Raw genomic sequence first — 12,927 nt, 5'->3', positions numbered from 1 at the left:
ATTCCAATGGGTCTAGCTCGTGCACAAAGCGGTAGGGAAAGTGGAGATATATGTTGTAATGTTTATGTGACCAAAATCCAAAATGACTGAATAGGGTGACAACCTGATGTCTGCGAGTTCTCGGGTAGACCCCAGTAGCAGAGTGACATCAGGGGGATGAGGCAGGCTAGAAGATTCCTCCTGCTTCCCCTTCTTGGCAAGCCTCACTTGTAAAGAAAGGTTGCAAAATTAGCAATTTAATGCAAAGTGAATTTTGTTTTTGGAGTAAAAAATGCAATTTAACAGATGTCCAGATACCAACTCAATCGCAATCTCAGATCTGCACATGACCTTCTTTTGTCCTCCTCTAGAATTACCTCCTCGCATTTACATATACAAGATTTTGCACGTGCTTCACCCCTCCTCTGGAATTCCACAACACATCAGTCACTCTCCAACCTTTGATATCTTTAAACACTCCCTCAAAACTCACTTTTTTCCGACAAGCATAAACTCTACCTTAGGTCACTTCATCTTTCTCCCAAGGCCAAGTTGCACTCCTACTAGATATCCTAAAACACACTGCCTTTAGGTCTCATTATTCTATACTAGCCCTCCTTTTGTTCCCCCCTGAATAACTGAAGAAATTTACAAATTTAAACATCAGGGGAAGTCAAAAGCCCTCCCACAGAGGAGGATCATCCACAAGGCAGCCTAGGCAAGTGCCTGCGGCCTAGTGAGGGTCAAGGTACCCAGCTGCCACCTTCTCTGACCCCGCTTCCACCTCAGCTTACCATGCTAGTTGGCATTATTAGTATCTCACTGACTATTGTCGAGGCATCCATCCACCAGGCCTGGGGCACCTGCCTGGTTGTCTTGGGTGATCTAGCTTTGCTGTAATGTTCATGCTAGCTGTACTTTTGGGGGATGGTTTTGTTGGATTTAGATTTGTGTTACTTATGGTCTGGGATTAGTGTTGGGGATAGGCATTTAATAATGATGAGAGTAATCAGCTAATCATAATTATGCAAAATTTTGTGTACCTTTACGCAATTTGTAAATTCAATTGAGTTTGTATAATCATTTGTATTTTGCATAACATTTCTCGTAATTTTCATGTAATTTCGTGCAGACTTTAGCAGTGAATAGCGAAGCCCCCATACATGCTATTGACCAAAAATTTTTTTGGGGGAAAAAAGATTTTTCCAAAAAGAACTTGTAGTTTTTGAGAAAATCGATTTTAAAAATGTAAAGAAGAAAATGTTTTTTAAAGGGAACCAGAGACGAACGATTCCCAAGAAAATATACATACCTGGCGCTTCCTCCAGCCCCCTGGCCTGATCGCTTCCGCGGCGTTCTCTCCTTCCTCTCAAATAGCCCCCCGGAAAAAGTTCTCCGGCCCGGGGCCAACTGCGCATCTCCTTAACATATGTAGCAACACCATGTATTAAGGTATTGCTATTAACTGCTAAAGTCGGTGCAAAATTATGCAAAAATTACGCAAAAAATTACGCAAAATTATAAAATATTACAATTACATACAAATTTAATTAAGATTTCCCCCTGAAATTTTACATTACAATTACGATGCATAATTGCGAATTAAGATGCGTAATTACGCATAGGCATAACGTACACCTGTAACAATAAAAAGTGCCCCATGGAGTACTTACCTTGGGAGGGGGAAGCCTCAGGACCCCACTGAGGCCATCCTCTGTAGCCTTGGGAATCCAGTGATTGCTTCCCCGGAAATTGCCCCGACAAGCACTGCACAGGTTCGGCCATATTTACCTTCAGGGATCCAACGATGGGCTATGGCGGAAATAGACGAGCCTGATCGGGTCCGTTCTACTGTGCAGGCGCGAGTTTCCTGCACAGTAGACTCGACCAGATCAGGCTTGTCTATTTCCGCCAGAGCCCTAATGAAAAGCCGCGACTGCGCCTGTGCTGGATCGTGGTAGGTAAATATTTACTTGACCAGTGTTCCGGGACTTTAAGTGCTGCAACGGAGGGATGGTGAAGAACAGGAAAGCCTCATTCGGATCAAGAGGCTCCCCCCCCTTCCAAAGGTAAATACCCCCAGGGGCTGTTTTTGTCATTACAGGTTTGCTTTAAGGGAACAACTACAGTAGTTGCAAAAGTGATGAACTGGCATTGGCATCTCTTCATCTGAATCACAGAACACAGAACAAGACTCTTTCTGCCTACGTCTTCACTCTGCCCCGTCTTTTTCTGTTGAAGTAACTGGCTGTTGCCAGGGTGAGATGCGTCTGTTCAACAGAGGGAGGGAGGAGGGAGCAGAATCAAGACACAGGCAGAGAGTGTCTCCTGGCAAAGATTACATTTGATTACAAGCCTGTACTGCTCTCTGCAGTGAAAGTAAATGTTTTTACACACAGGAAATGCTTAGGAATGCTTTCAAATGTTCTTCTATGTACCTAAGAGTAGTTACTGTGCAGTTCCATTTAACATTGACATAAGTAAGCAATATTACTTGCTAATATCCCAGGCCATATAAAGGACACCGGCCTTCAGAGCCCACAACTCTTCCTCTGCTCCTAAGCCCCCCAAGATATAAGGATAATAAGAAGGATTACTGCCTGCAAGTCTCAACAGCAACGAACGCCCACTTACTCCTTGCACAGAATAAACGATTCCGAGTAGAATACAAACTACAGGCAGCGCATACTTTCTGCCCATAAAAGGGCCAGAAGCTTAGACAGTTGTCAGATGTCGGTGCCCACTTGCCCTGGTAAAGAGGTGGTGGGCGGTAGGCGGCTGAAAAAAAAGTTAGTAGCCATTTGCTCGCGGCAGCCTGCGTGTCACAGAATGCATCGCTCCCTGTCTGTGTGTCTCCTGCCAGGCAGAGCTATTAAAGCTATTTTGAAAGTGACCCTTGGGCTTAAGTACATTCAGAAAGCGAGAGGGGAGAGAGCAGGCAGCAGCTGTTTGGAACCATGACTGAAGATGACGGATTCAGTTGTGGTGGAGGGTCAAGTCAGATTGAGAGATGGAAAAAAGGTCAGCGAAATGGGCATTTTTCCCCCGCCGTTACCTTCGATTTCCAGGAAACGTTCTGCCCTGGAATCTTAAAACGCCTGTTTGTGTCGCCGCCTAATCTTTTCCTTTTTGTTTTACCGTTTCAGTGGAAGAATAGGTGGGTGCTGCTTAGGAAACCCTCTCCTGTGGCAGGTACTGTATCTTTATACTCTCTTGGTTGTGTTGACAGGAAGTAGCAGAGTTATGGGCGATCTATATATCTTTATGTGTAGATAGTACAGCCTTCCTATTCTAGCGGTTGTTCTGCTTATAGAGTTGTCCCGCTGGTTGCAGTGAGTCAGGCTGAGACAGAAAGCATGCTTCTGGGAATTGCTGCATGCCTGATGGTGAGGCCAGCTCAGCTGTCTGCTCAGCTTGGAGATTAATCATGTCTGTTAGGCTGGCCGCTTGGCTAAATTGTGATAGCAATACCGCTATTATTGATTATTATAATGTTCAGCTAGCCCAGCTATGGCAAAAGAACAACCTACTTATTTATATGAATTCTGGCTATTGTTACAGTCATCGCCAACACTAAATACACCAGTTTATTTATTTTTATTTTGTATTAAGAATATACTAATAGTGTTGATAGTACTTTTTCACTAACTTTTTAGTACTTTTTCAGTTGCAAAGTGCGGAAAAGTTATTTTAAATAGGAGATTCAAAATTATCTCCTAGGAGAAAAAGTTAATTGCATATTATTATGTCCTAAGTTTACTCCTAGGAGATAATTTTTCATCTTCTGTTTAAAATGGCTTTTCATCACGTTGCAAGTAAAAAAAATACTACAAAGTAGAAAAAAATGTACTGTCAGAATTATTCTATTTTCTTGCTTGCTAGTGGCTTAAAAGGCGTTTTATTGATAAGGTGTGAAAATATAGCTCGTGAGAAAAAGTGTATTGAATAAGGGCCAGTGTCCAAAAACCAGCTTGTGTCTCTTTCTGCTGTTTGTGGCGGAGATTAAACGATAAGGAACAGGGGATGGGATCAGATCAGCGATTGCTGACATATTTTACCCAAAAATTTTGTCTTAAACGGCTCTGAACATGTGAAAAAATTGTCAGAAAGCTGGTGGTTAACTTGTGTCATATGCAGCTTTTTACGGTAGTGTAACGTAGGAGCTGTGGGCCCCAGTGCGACTTTTACATTGGGCCCCCTCAAGCACTCTACATAACCATTGATATGGAACCCCAAAACCTGCCAGGGACAGCTGCAGTGTCATAGGGGTGTATTCTGGGGGGAGGATAACAGTCTATTAAGGGTTACAAATAATCAAAGCACATATAGAGGTGATCATTACCAGCTAAGAACCAATTAAGAGCTAATAAAGCAGTTGAGAAGGGCCCCTAGTGGGCCCCTCTGGTCCAGGGGCTCTGGTGCTGTCACTACCTCTGCATCCCCTATTGCTTTGCTGGCTTTTTACACTTAAAGAGGCACTGTAGTGAAAATAGCATTGTGAATAGAATTGCTTTTTTTTTTTTACAGTATTCATAAATTAACCACTTCAGCCCTCAATCGTTTTCACTTTATGCATCCGAGTAATGTTCACCTCCCATTCATTAGCCTATAACTTTATCACTACTTATCACAATGAACTGATCTATATCTTGTTTTTTTTCGCCACCAATTAGGCTTTCTTTGGGTGGTACATTTTGCTAAGAGCTACCTTACTGTAAATTCATTATTTCTCAGTTTTCGGCCATTATAGTTTTAAAATAATACATGCCTCCATAATTAAAACCCACGTATTGTATTTGCCCATTTGTCCCGGTTATTACACCGTTTAAATTATGTCCTTGTCACAATGTATGGCGACAATATTTTATTTGGAAATAAAAGTGCATTTTTTCCGTTTTGCATCCATCACTATTTACAAACTTATAATAAAAAAAATAGAAATATTTAATCTCTACATAGATATTTAAAAAGTTTAGACCCTTAGGTAAATATTTATGTGTTTTTTTTTATTGTAATTTTTTTTTATTATTAAACATTTTATTTGGCTATTTTTGGGAGGGTGGGATGTAAATAGTAATTTTTTAAATGTAAATATATGTTTATTTATTTATTATTGTTTTTTATGTAGATGTAGTTTTACTTTTTGGCCACAAGATGGCAACCTTAGGTTTGTTTACATGACGTCACTCTAAGCATAACATGTACACTTAGAGGGACATAGGAGGCAGAAAAAGCAAGGCTTCCGAGAGAAGCTGTCGCTTTTTCTGCGGGGGAGAGGAATCAGTGATCGGGCACCATGGCCCGATTCATTGACTCCTGGGCTAACGATCCGCGGCCGGGAGCGCACATGGCCTCCTGGACGTAGCTCTACGTCCAGGAGGACAAAGTGGTTAATTATTAAGTCAGTGTTTGCCCATTGTAAAATCTCTCCTCTCCGTGATTTACATTCTGAAATGTATCACAAGTGGCGACATCTTTATTCCTCTCAGGTGATCTCTGCGGAGTGTTTGTTTGCTGATAACTCTAAAGCCAATAGAAAATGTACCTGGTCACCCAGAATGCTCTGGGGAGGAGAATTCTGCATAGCTAAACAGCCTAGGCTGAGCAAGCATGACTGGGAGCAGGGCTACATACCAATATACAGCAATAAATAGATATAGTGTTTCTGATGTTAAAACCAGGATATTTTGAGTAAAAGTGGGCATCTTGAATAATTTACTGCATTGTGCTATATGTCACCATAGTGCCTCTTTAAGGCAATAATAGTGCTGGTTTGTTGCTTCGATGATTGGTCATCAGGGCAGATGATCTTGATCTTGAATAAAGTTCACATCAGTGGACCAACAACAGAGTCTGTATAAGCGTCCGGCCCGGTCTCGTCTCGTTGTGGAATTGGCGTCCCGGTCCTTCTCTGTAACTCCCGTATGGCCGAACTCCGCTCCCGTACGCTGGTGCTCACTTCAAACCCGCTGGTGAATTCCTATCTTGGTGATGTCAGAGGCACTGGACGTGGCTCCGCCCAACGTGTTTCGTCCAATCAGACTCATCAGGGACTCATTCAGTTTTACTTAATTATTAAAAGAAGCTGAAGACAGTGATTGCCAGTGAGGTTATTGAACAAAAGTGATAGATCCACCTGTGTTTTGAGGTGGCCAGCATCTGGTGAGCGAATTAGTGTAGAAGTGTGTTATCACGTGTGCTGCACTGGATCACAAAAAGCACAGGTGTCTGTGGATTTACTGAAACAGAGTCACGATATGTGCAGTTCTTTGTCCTTTTACTTTTAGGGAGCGTCTGATAAAGTGGAGAGCGCAATTCAACTATATTGACATTTTGGGCCTGTACACACTGGTGCGCTTGCGCTGCGTTTTTAAAAATGCATGCGTTTTTAAAATCGCAAGTTCTTTTGAAAAATAATGAAAATCATGATGACCTATACACACTGGTGCGATACGTTTTTAGAAAAACGCAATCGCAGTGCCTGCTGCTCTTTTTTAAGCGCAGCGCCTGAAAAACGCATGAAAAAACACAATGCAATGCGATTCCATTGCGTTTTTCAGAAGTCAGTATCCCAAAAGACTCTGCAATTTCCTGCTTCCTGTTGAAACGAAAACTAGAAAAAAAAAAAAAGGATTCTTTAGCCAATCAGCAATTACAAGAAAAACGCAAACGCATCAAAAATGCAGACAAAAGCGCATGCGTTTTTAAAAACGCATACGATGTGTTTTTAAGGCAGGGAACACACTTGTCTTTCAGTTTTCTGCATGCGTTTTTCTGCGTACGTTTTCTGCACACCAAGTGTGTTTCTATGCAAGAAAACGCACGCGTTTTTTCACAGCAGCTGATGTAATTGATAGAGAAAACTGACAAAATGTGTAGAATCATGATACAGAATGTCAGTTTTTTTTCTGCTGAAAAACACATTAAATGTGAACTTGCCCATTGATTAACATGCGTTATCAGTTTTTCTGTGCAGAAAACGCGTTCGAAAACAGCCAAGTGTGTTCCCCCGCTAAAACTACATGCGCTTGCGATATTACTTGCGTTTTTCAGCGTGTACAGGCCCTGAATTATCCTGGAACTGTGTAATAGCGATCCCACGGCTTGCTGAGCAAGTTTTTACTGGACTTGATGTCATTGTGGTAGTGTGGTGAAGTTGACAATATTGAGGCAGCCCTTTGATAAATTATATTTTATACAATACCAGTTGCCTGCCTGGCAGTTTTGTTGATCTCTGGCAGTCTTGTTGATGGCTGATGCTGTAGTGTCTTCATCACACTCCTGCATGCATGTGCCTAATCTAGTCAGGCTTCAGTCAGAGCACCTGATCTGCATGCTTGTTCAGGGTCTGTGGCTCAAAGTATTATTAGAGACAGAGGATGAGTAGAACAGCCAGGCAATTGGCATTGTTTAAAGGGAACCCACGATGAGAGGGATATGGAGGCTGACAGATTTATTTCCTTTTTGAATAATACCAGTTGTTGATCCTGTGTCTCTAATACTTTTAGTCATAGACCCTGAACAAGCATGCACCAGATCAAGTCCTTTGATTTAGCTGACTCATGTTTTACTGGATTAGCTATATGCTAGTTCCAGGGTTTTGACTCAGACACTACTTATGCCAGTAGATCAGCAGGGCTGCCAGGCAACTGGGATTGTTTATAAGGAAATAAATATGTCAGCCTATATATCCCTCTCACTTCAGGTGTGCTTTGAAGAGGTTATTTAGTGCTCCCTCCAGCAGGTAGTGCCCTAGGCAGCTGCTTTGTTTGCCTAAGCTTAAAAAAACAGCCCTGAACATGTGGATATATCAGTAACCATAGCAGTCGCTGTAGGGCCCAGGGGCAAGAAATGCTTAGGTTGTCTCTTACTTTTGCACTGCTCTTTTCATATCTTGAGTTGTAGTAGTGGTAGCTGTATATTGTTAGGGAGTAGACTGGGGTGATTGACTATACATCAGCTCCATGCGAGTCATATTTGAAAGATAGTCTGAAAATACAGTACTTTGTCCACTCATGGGATTGTATCTAGGGTCAGAGGCTCCTGAAAAGCTGTGTTACTGGGCAGTGGCATCACTGGGGGGTGCATATTATTTCGGCACCGCTCAGTTCGGCGTGGGGAGTGCCGAATGACGGCTCTCACCGCTGCCGCTAAACTCCGAAGCGGCGTTAAATACTATCCCCCCTCCGAGTTGTCGCAATTTGGAGGGAGATGTAATGTGGGGTCTGCCAGCCGCCAGAGCCTCGAATTACCGCTACGCAGGGCGCGCATCATAGCATTGCTGCTATGACGGCGCCCAGTTTCGGCGCTCGGCTCTTAGAGTAAGTGTGGACCGCACCAGGTGTCACCAGCAGAGGGGGTGACACTAAGCTCCAGGCTAAGGGACAGTGGAGTAGGCTATGTAAATATAGACCAGGTTATTGCCCAACTCCTCTCCCCCTATAGCAAATGGGTCCAGTACAACCTCTTCCCATCCCCATTCTCAACAAATGTAACAGGTAACAATGCTACAAAAAAGCATTTTGGTTTTGTTTAACCTAGTAAGGTTGGAGGATCATGGGGTAAGAGAGGGGTGACACCATGAGTTTCTGCATCAGGTGGCACTAACCCTAGTGACGTCTCTGTCATGGGGTACAATGATTTGTAGTTACTCCTTTGGCATGAGATGTTGATGAAGCTACTGAATCTATCAGCAAAATGTCCCAGCTATAGGTGGCTGTGGAAACATTTCACAGCAAAACATTATAGAAGCAAAGTAGCTCACACCAGAGATGGATTAAGACAGCCTTTCTCAATCTTTTCACCCTGGAGGAACCCTGAAAATACTTTTTGGATCTCAAGAAACCCCTGTATGCAGGAACGTAACTAAAAATCACTGGGCCCCCCTGCAAAACTTTGGCTGGGGCCCCCTCCTGCCAAAGGAGGGGTAGAAAGACTGGGGGTAGAACAGCGCTGTACACAAGACCCTGCTGAATGCTGCATAGGGACTGTCTACAAATCTTTGTCTGCAAAACTTTGTATGATTCATTATCAGTGGCAGAGTAGATGCAGTCATTAGAACAATTGTGCAGTGAGCAGAAAGTTCTTTCTCTCCTTGCCCTTAGTTGTCAGTGTCTCAGGACAGGCCCCCCTGTGGCTTCTGGGCTCACTGCGGCTGCATCCCTTGCAGGGTCTATTGTTACGCCCCTGCCTGCATGTAAAAGTAGGTGCGGACTTTAAATTTAGGTGTGGCTGTTTATTTCAAGTGGACCCGAACTCTTGCAGCAAGACAGAAGGAAAAGGAGAGGAATGCACCCTGTATGTATTTAGAGAGTGTAGCCTAATTCCCCTCATGTGTGTCAAATCACGAATTGTAATTTGATATCTCCCCACTGTGTCACCAGACTGCCATGGCAGAAAAGCCCATTTGAAAGCACAGGATGTTAACAGTATGTCGGCTTCCATGAAAGCAGGAGGTAGAAACACTGCATATTTATTTTAGGATTTGTATCAGCTGTATCAAATAAATGTTTTTGTTTAAAGGTTATTATGTTGTTGCGGGTGAAATGCCAAGGAACCCCTGCAATGTCCTCAAGGAACCCTGGGGTTGAGAAAGCCTGGACTGAGATGTAATGGGGCCCTAGGCAAGGCAGTTGATGTTCTTTTTTAAGAACAAACTGCGCCAGCCACAATAAGTAAACCACAGTGATAATATCTTATGCTTAATTAGAAACTTAGCTCAATACATATGTGAAAAAAATTCTGAGTAAATGGAAAGTCTTTTTCCTGAGTGTTCGCTATCACAAAGCCTCAATGTCAATCAGTGTATATATGTGACAGCGCTCCTCTTCATAACCTACAAACAGAACACAGATAAAAATAGCACATAGTGCATTACTGTCTTTTCAGATCATAAAGCATGCGTCCAAAAACGTGCAAAAGTGACAACACTGTGCTCCACTCGTGATGAACGGCAACCCCCTCACACCAGCAGCTCACCAGATGGACACCACCTCACAATCCAGGTGGGTCTAGCGCGGAGCCTTAGAGCGGCCAACTGCAAATACCAGCTTCCACAATGCGTATATCCACAGTAGAAACAAATCCTCTTTAATGTACAGTTCCACTTGTAAAATACTTAAAAACATACATAGCGTAATACAGTTGAGGTAGTTAGCAAAGTCTGCGCAGTGTCAGCGCACTCACGTAATTTAAGAAGATAACAGGCATCTCGGGTCTCATAGCCCAAAAGTATCTAGCTGCTTGTGGCGGTGGCGGCGTCCCGATCCTCCGCTCCCTGTAGCTGCTACTTCCTTGGTATGCGCGCCTCTTCCCTGCTGCCCAGTGACGTCAGTGCTCCACGCGTGACCAGGAGCACTGACGTCACTGGGCAGCAGGGAAGAGGCGCGCATACCAAGGAAGTAGCAGCTACAGGGAGCGGAGGATCGGGACGCCGGCACCGCCACAAGCAGCTAGATACTTTTGGGCTATGAGACCCGAGATGCCTGTTATCTTCTTAAATTACGTGAGTGCGCTGACACTGCGCAGACTTTGCTAACTACCTCAACTGTATTACGCTATGTATGTTTTTATGTATTTTACAAGTGGAACTGTACATTAAAGAGGATTTGTTTCTACTGTGGATATACGCATTGTGGAAGCTGGTATTTGCAGTTGGCCGCTCTAAGGCTCCGCGCTAGACCCACCTGGATTGTGAGGTGGTGTCCATCTGGTGAGCTGCTGGTGTGAGGGGGTTGCCGTTCATCACGAGTGGAGCACAGTGTTGTCACTTTTGCACGTTTTTGGACGCATGCTTTATGATCTGAAAAAACAGTAATGCACTATGTGCTATTTTTATCTGTGTTCTGTTTGTAGGTTATGAAGAGGAGCGCTGTCACATATATACACTGAAAGGCAGTTGATGTGGTGCCCCCTTGTGGTCCTTTTGGTAAGCTTAAATAAAGAGAGACCAGAGAAGGTGGCTGGTGGGTCCCTTAACACTCACTAGGCCCCAGGCACCTGCCCTGGTTGCCTGGTGGATGATCCTGCTCTGGCTCACATGCTTAGGTGTCTTTACAGCACGTTGCCTTAAATGAATGGTATTCACTGTGAGAATCTCATAGCAATATACTGCAGTTCCAGTGTTCCTGTGATTGAGCTGGCAGGGTGAAACATTCCCTCGTTTAGCAATGATGTCATGATGAACAATTGTGCTGCTTAGTAGGGATTCACCCTCACCTTGTACTCAGAGCATGTGCACTTTATAGCTATAGCATGTTGATGTGATTTGTCACTGAAACTATGCTTTATCTCGGTACCAAGTTGTACAAACTGGTCGCTGGATCACCACTGGTAGAATTTGTAGTCTTAAAGGACACCTGAACTGAGAGGAATATGGAGGCTGCCATATTTATTTCTTCTTAAAGGGGAACTTCAGCCTTAACAAACATACTGTCATTAAGTTAAATTAGATATGTTAATTAAAATAGATAGTTAATATAATCCCTTACCCACCCTGTTTTAAAAGAACAGGCAAATGTTTGTGATTTCATGGGGGAAGCCATATTTTTCATGGGGGCAGCCATCTTTTTGGTTGAAAGGAGGTGACAGGCAGCATGGAACACAGTTCCAACTGTCCTGATCACCCCTGCCAGCTGCGTGCGCTAGGCTTCAAATCTCAAATTGAAAAAAAAAAAGTGCATCAGGAACGTTTGTATCAGTGGCGTAACAATAGGGGCTGCAGCGCCTGCACTTATGGGGGGGGGGGGGAGGGGATACCTCTTGGGCTTGCCCAGGTCTGTTTTGGGGGTCAGGAGGGGTCGCAGCATGAGGGGAGAGCATTGGCCCCCACATCGGCGGGGAGGGGGGCCACTCCCCCTCTTCCTCACCTCGGGCTTTCCCCTCAGTGGTCCCCTTCTAGCATTAATAGGTGGCAGCAGCGGCGGGCTGGAACACTGACATACCTCCATGCGTTCCATGCGCTGAGGTTCCTTTCTCTAAGCGTCTGACGCTACTTCCTGTTTATCAGGAAGTAGCGTGTGGCACTTGAGTTGCTATGGCTCAGACGGGGAACAGTATTTAACACCGCCGGGAATTCGAGTGGCAGCAGGGTGAGCTGTCATTTGGCTCACCCTGTGCCCAAATCACCAGAGGCGAAATCATATGTACGCTTGAATCGGGCCCATTGTTTGTAAAAAAAAATTCCCACGGATCTTGTATTATCATTGTAAGGGCTTTAGGTAGTGGTGCTTCACATTCTAATTTTATTTTGCCATGTATTTACAAACACCGGCCATAGAGATGCCAGGGCGTTGGACACGCGGGATACTGGGTATAATTGTGCCGGCTGCAGCTTGTTCTGATATTTTGTATTGATGCTAAAAGTCCGCTCTCTCCTCCCTTCAGTTATATCAATGGGGACACAAGGAAAGGCTGGACACGTCAAAGCACATTGCTGTCCCCAAAATAGAAAAAGGATACAGAAGTCAAGCTAGCGTGTGAGTGAGAGACGCAGGGAAGGGGATAGACGACATCAGGACAGGGAAGAAGCTCTTAGGTAACTAGCAAGGCAGTGGGCAGCGGGGATATAGGGAAACCTCTCAAACAAGTGAATTTCTCATCTGTGTTTTGTCTGGAATATATAATATACTGCATGCTGGGCCGGCACTACCATATGGGCAGAAGGGGGGAAAATGCCCCAGGGCCCCAGCATCCATGGGGGCCCCCAAGTGTCTGCCACCACCTCACTAAATTATCTCCCTCACCCAGTGGCGTAGCTAAGGAGCTGAGGGCCCCGATGCAAGTTTTACAATGGGGCCCCCCAAGCACTCTATATATAACAATTGATACGGCACACCAAAACCTGCCAATGGCAACTACAGTGTCAGAGGTGCAAGAAGGGGATGGGGAACAGTTTGTTAATGATTACCACTATTCAAAGTATCTATAGAAGTGATTATTATGAGCACA

The 12,927-nt window shown here is 44.2% G+C and overlaps 1 protein-coding gene across 2 annotated transcripts in view; it reads left to right on the top strand.

Annotated features, from left to right (window-relative positions):
* The first annotated feature begins 2,890 nt into the window (after positions 1–2,890).
* DOK7 (docking protein 7) overlaps positions 2,891–12,927 on the top strand; it is a 214,803-nt gene continuing 204,766 nt past the window's right edge. For both annotated transcript variants that reach the window (XM_068267203.1, XM_068267194.1), the window contains exons 1-2: positions 2,891–3,000; positions 3,126–3,171. In XM_068267203.1, the coding sequence (XP_068123304.1) occupies positions 2,947–3,000; positions 3,126–3,171 (100 nt within the window). In that variant the 5' untranslated portion in view covers positions 2,891–2,946. The remainder of the gene's footprint in view (positions 3,001–3,125; positions 3,172–12,927) is intronic.

Source organism: Hyperolius riggenbachi, chromosome 1 (assembly GCF_040937935.1).
Source record: "Hyperolius riggenbachi isolate aHypRig1 chromosome 1, aHypRig1.pri, whole genome shotgun sequence".
Classification (NCBI taxonomy): Eukaryota; Metazoa; Chordata; class Amphibia; order Anura; family Hyperoliidae; genus Hyperolius; species Hyperolius riggenbachi.
This window is presented reverse-complemented; position numbering and strand designations above follow the sequence as displayed.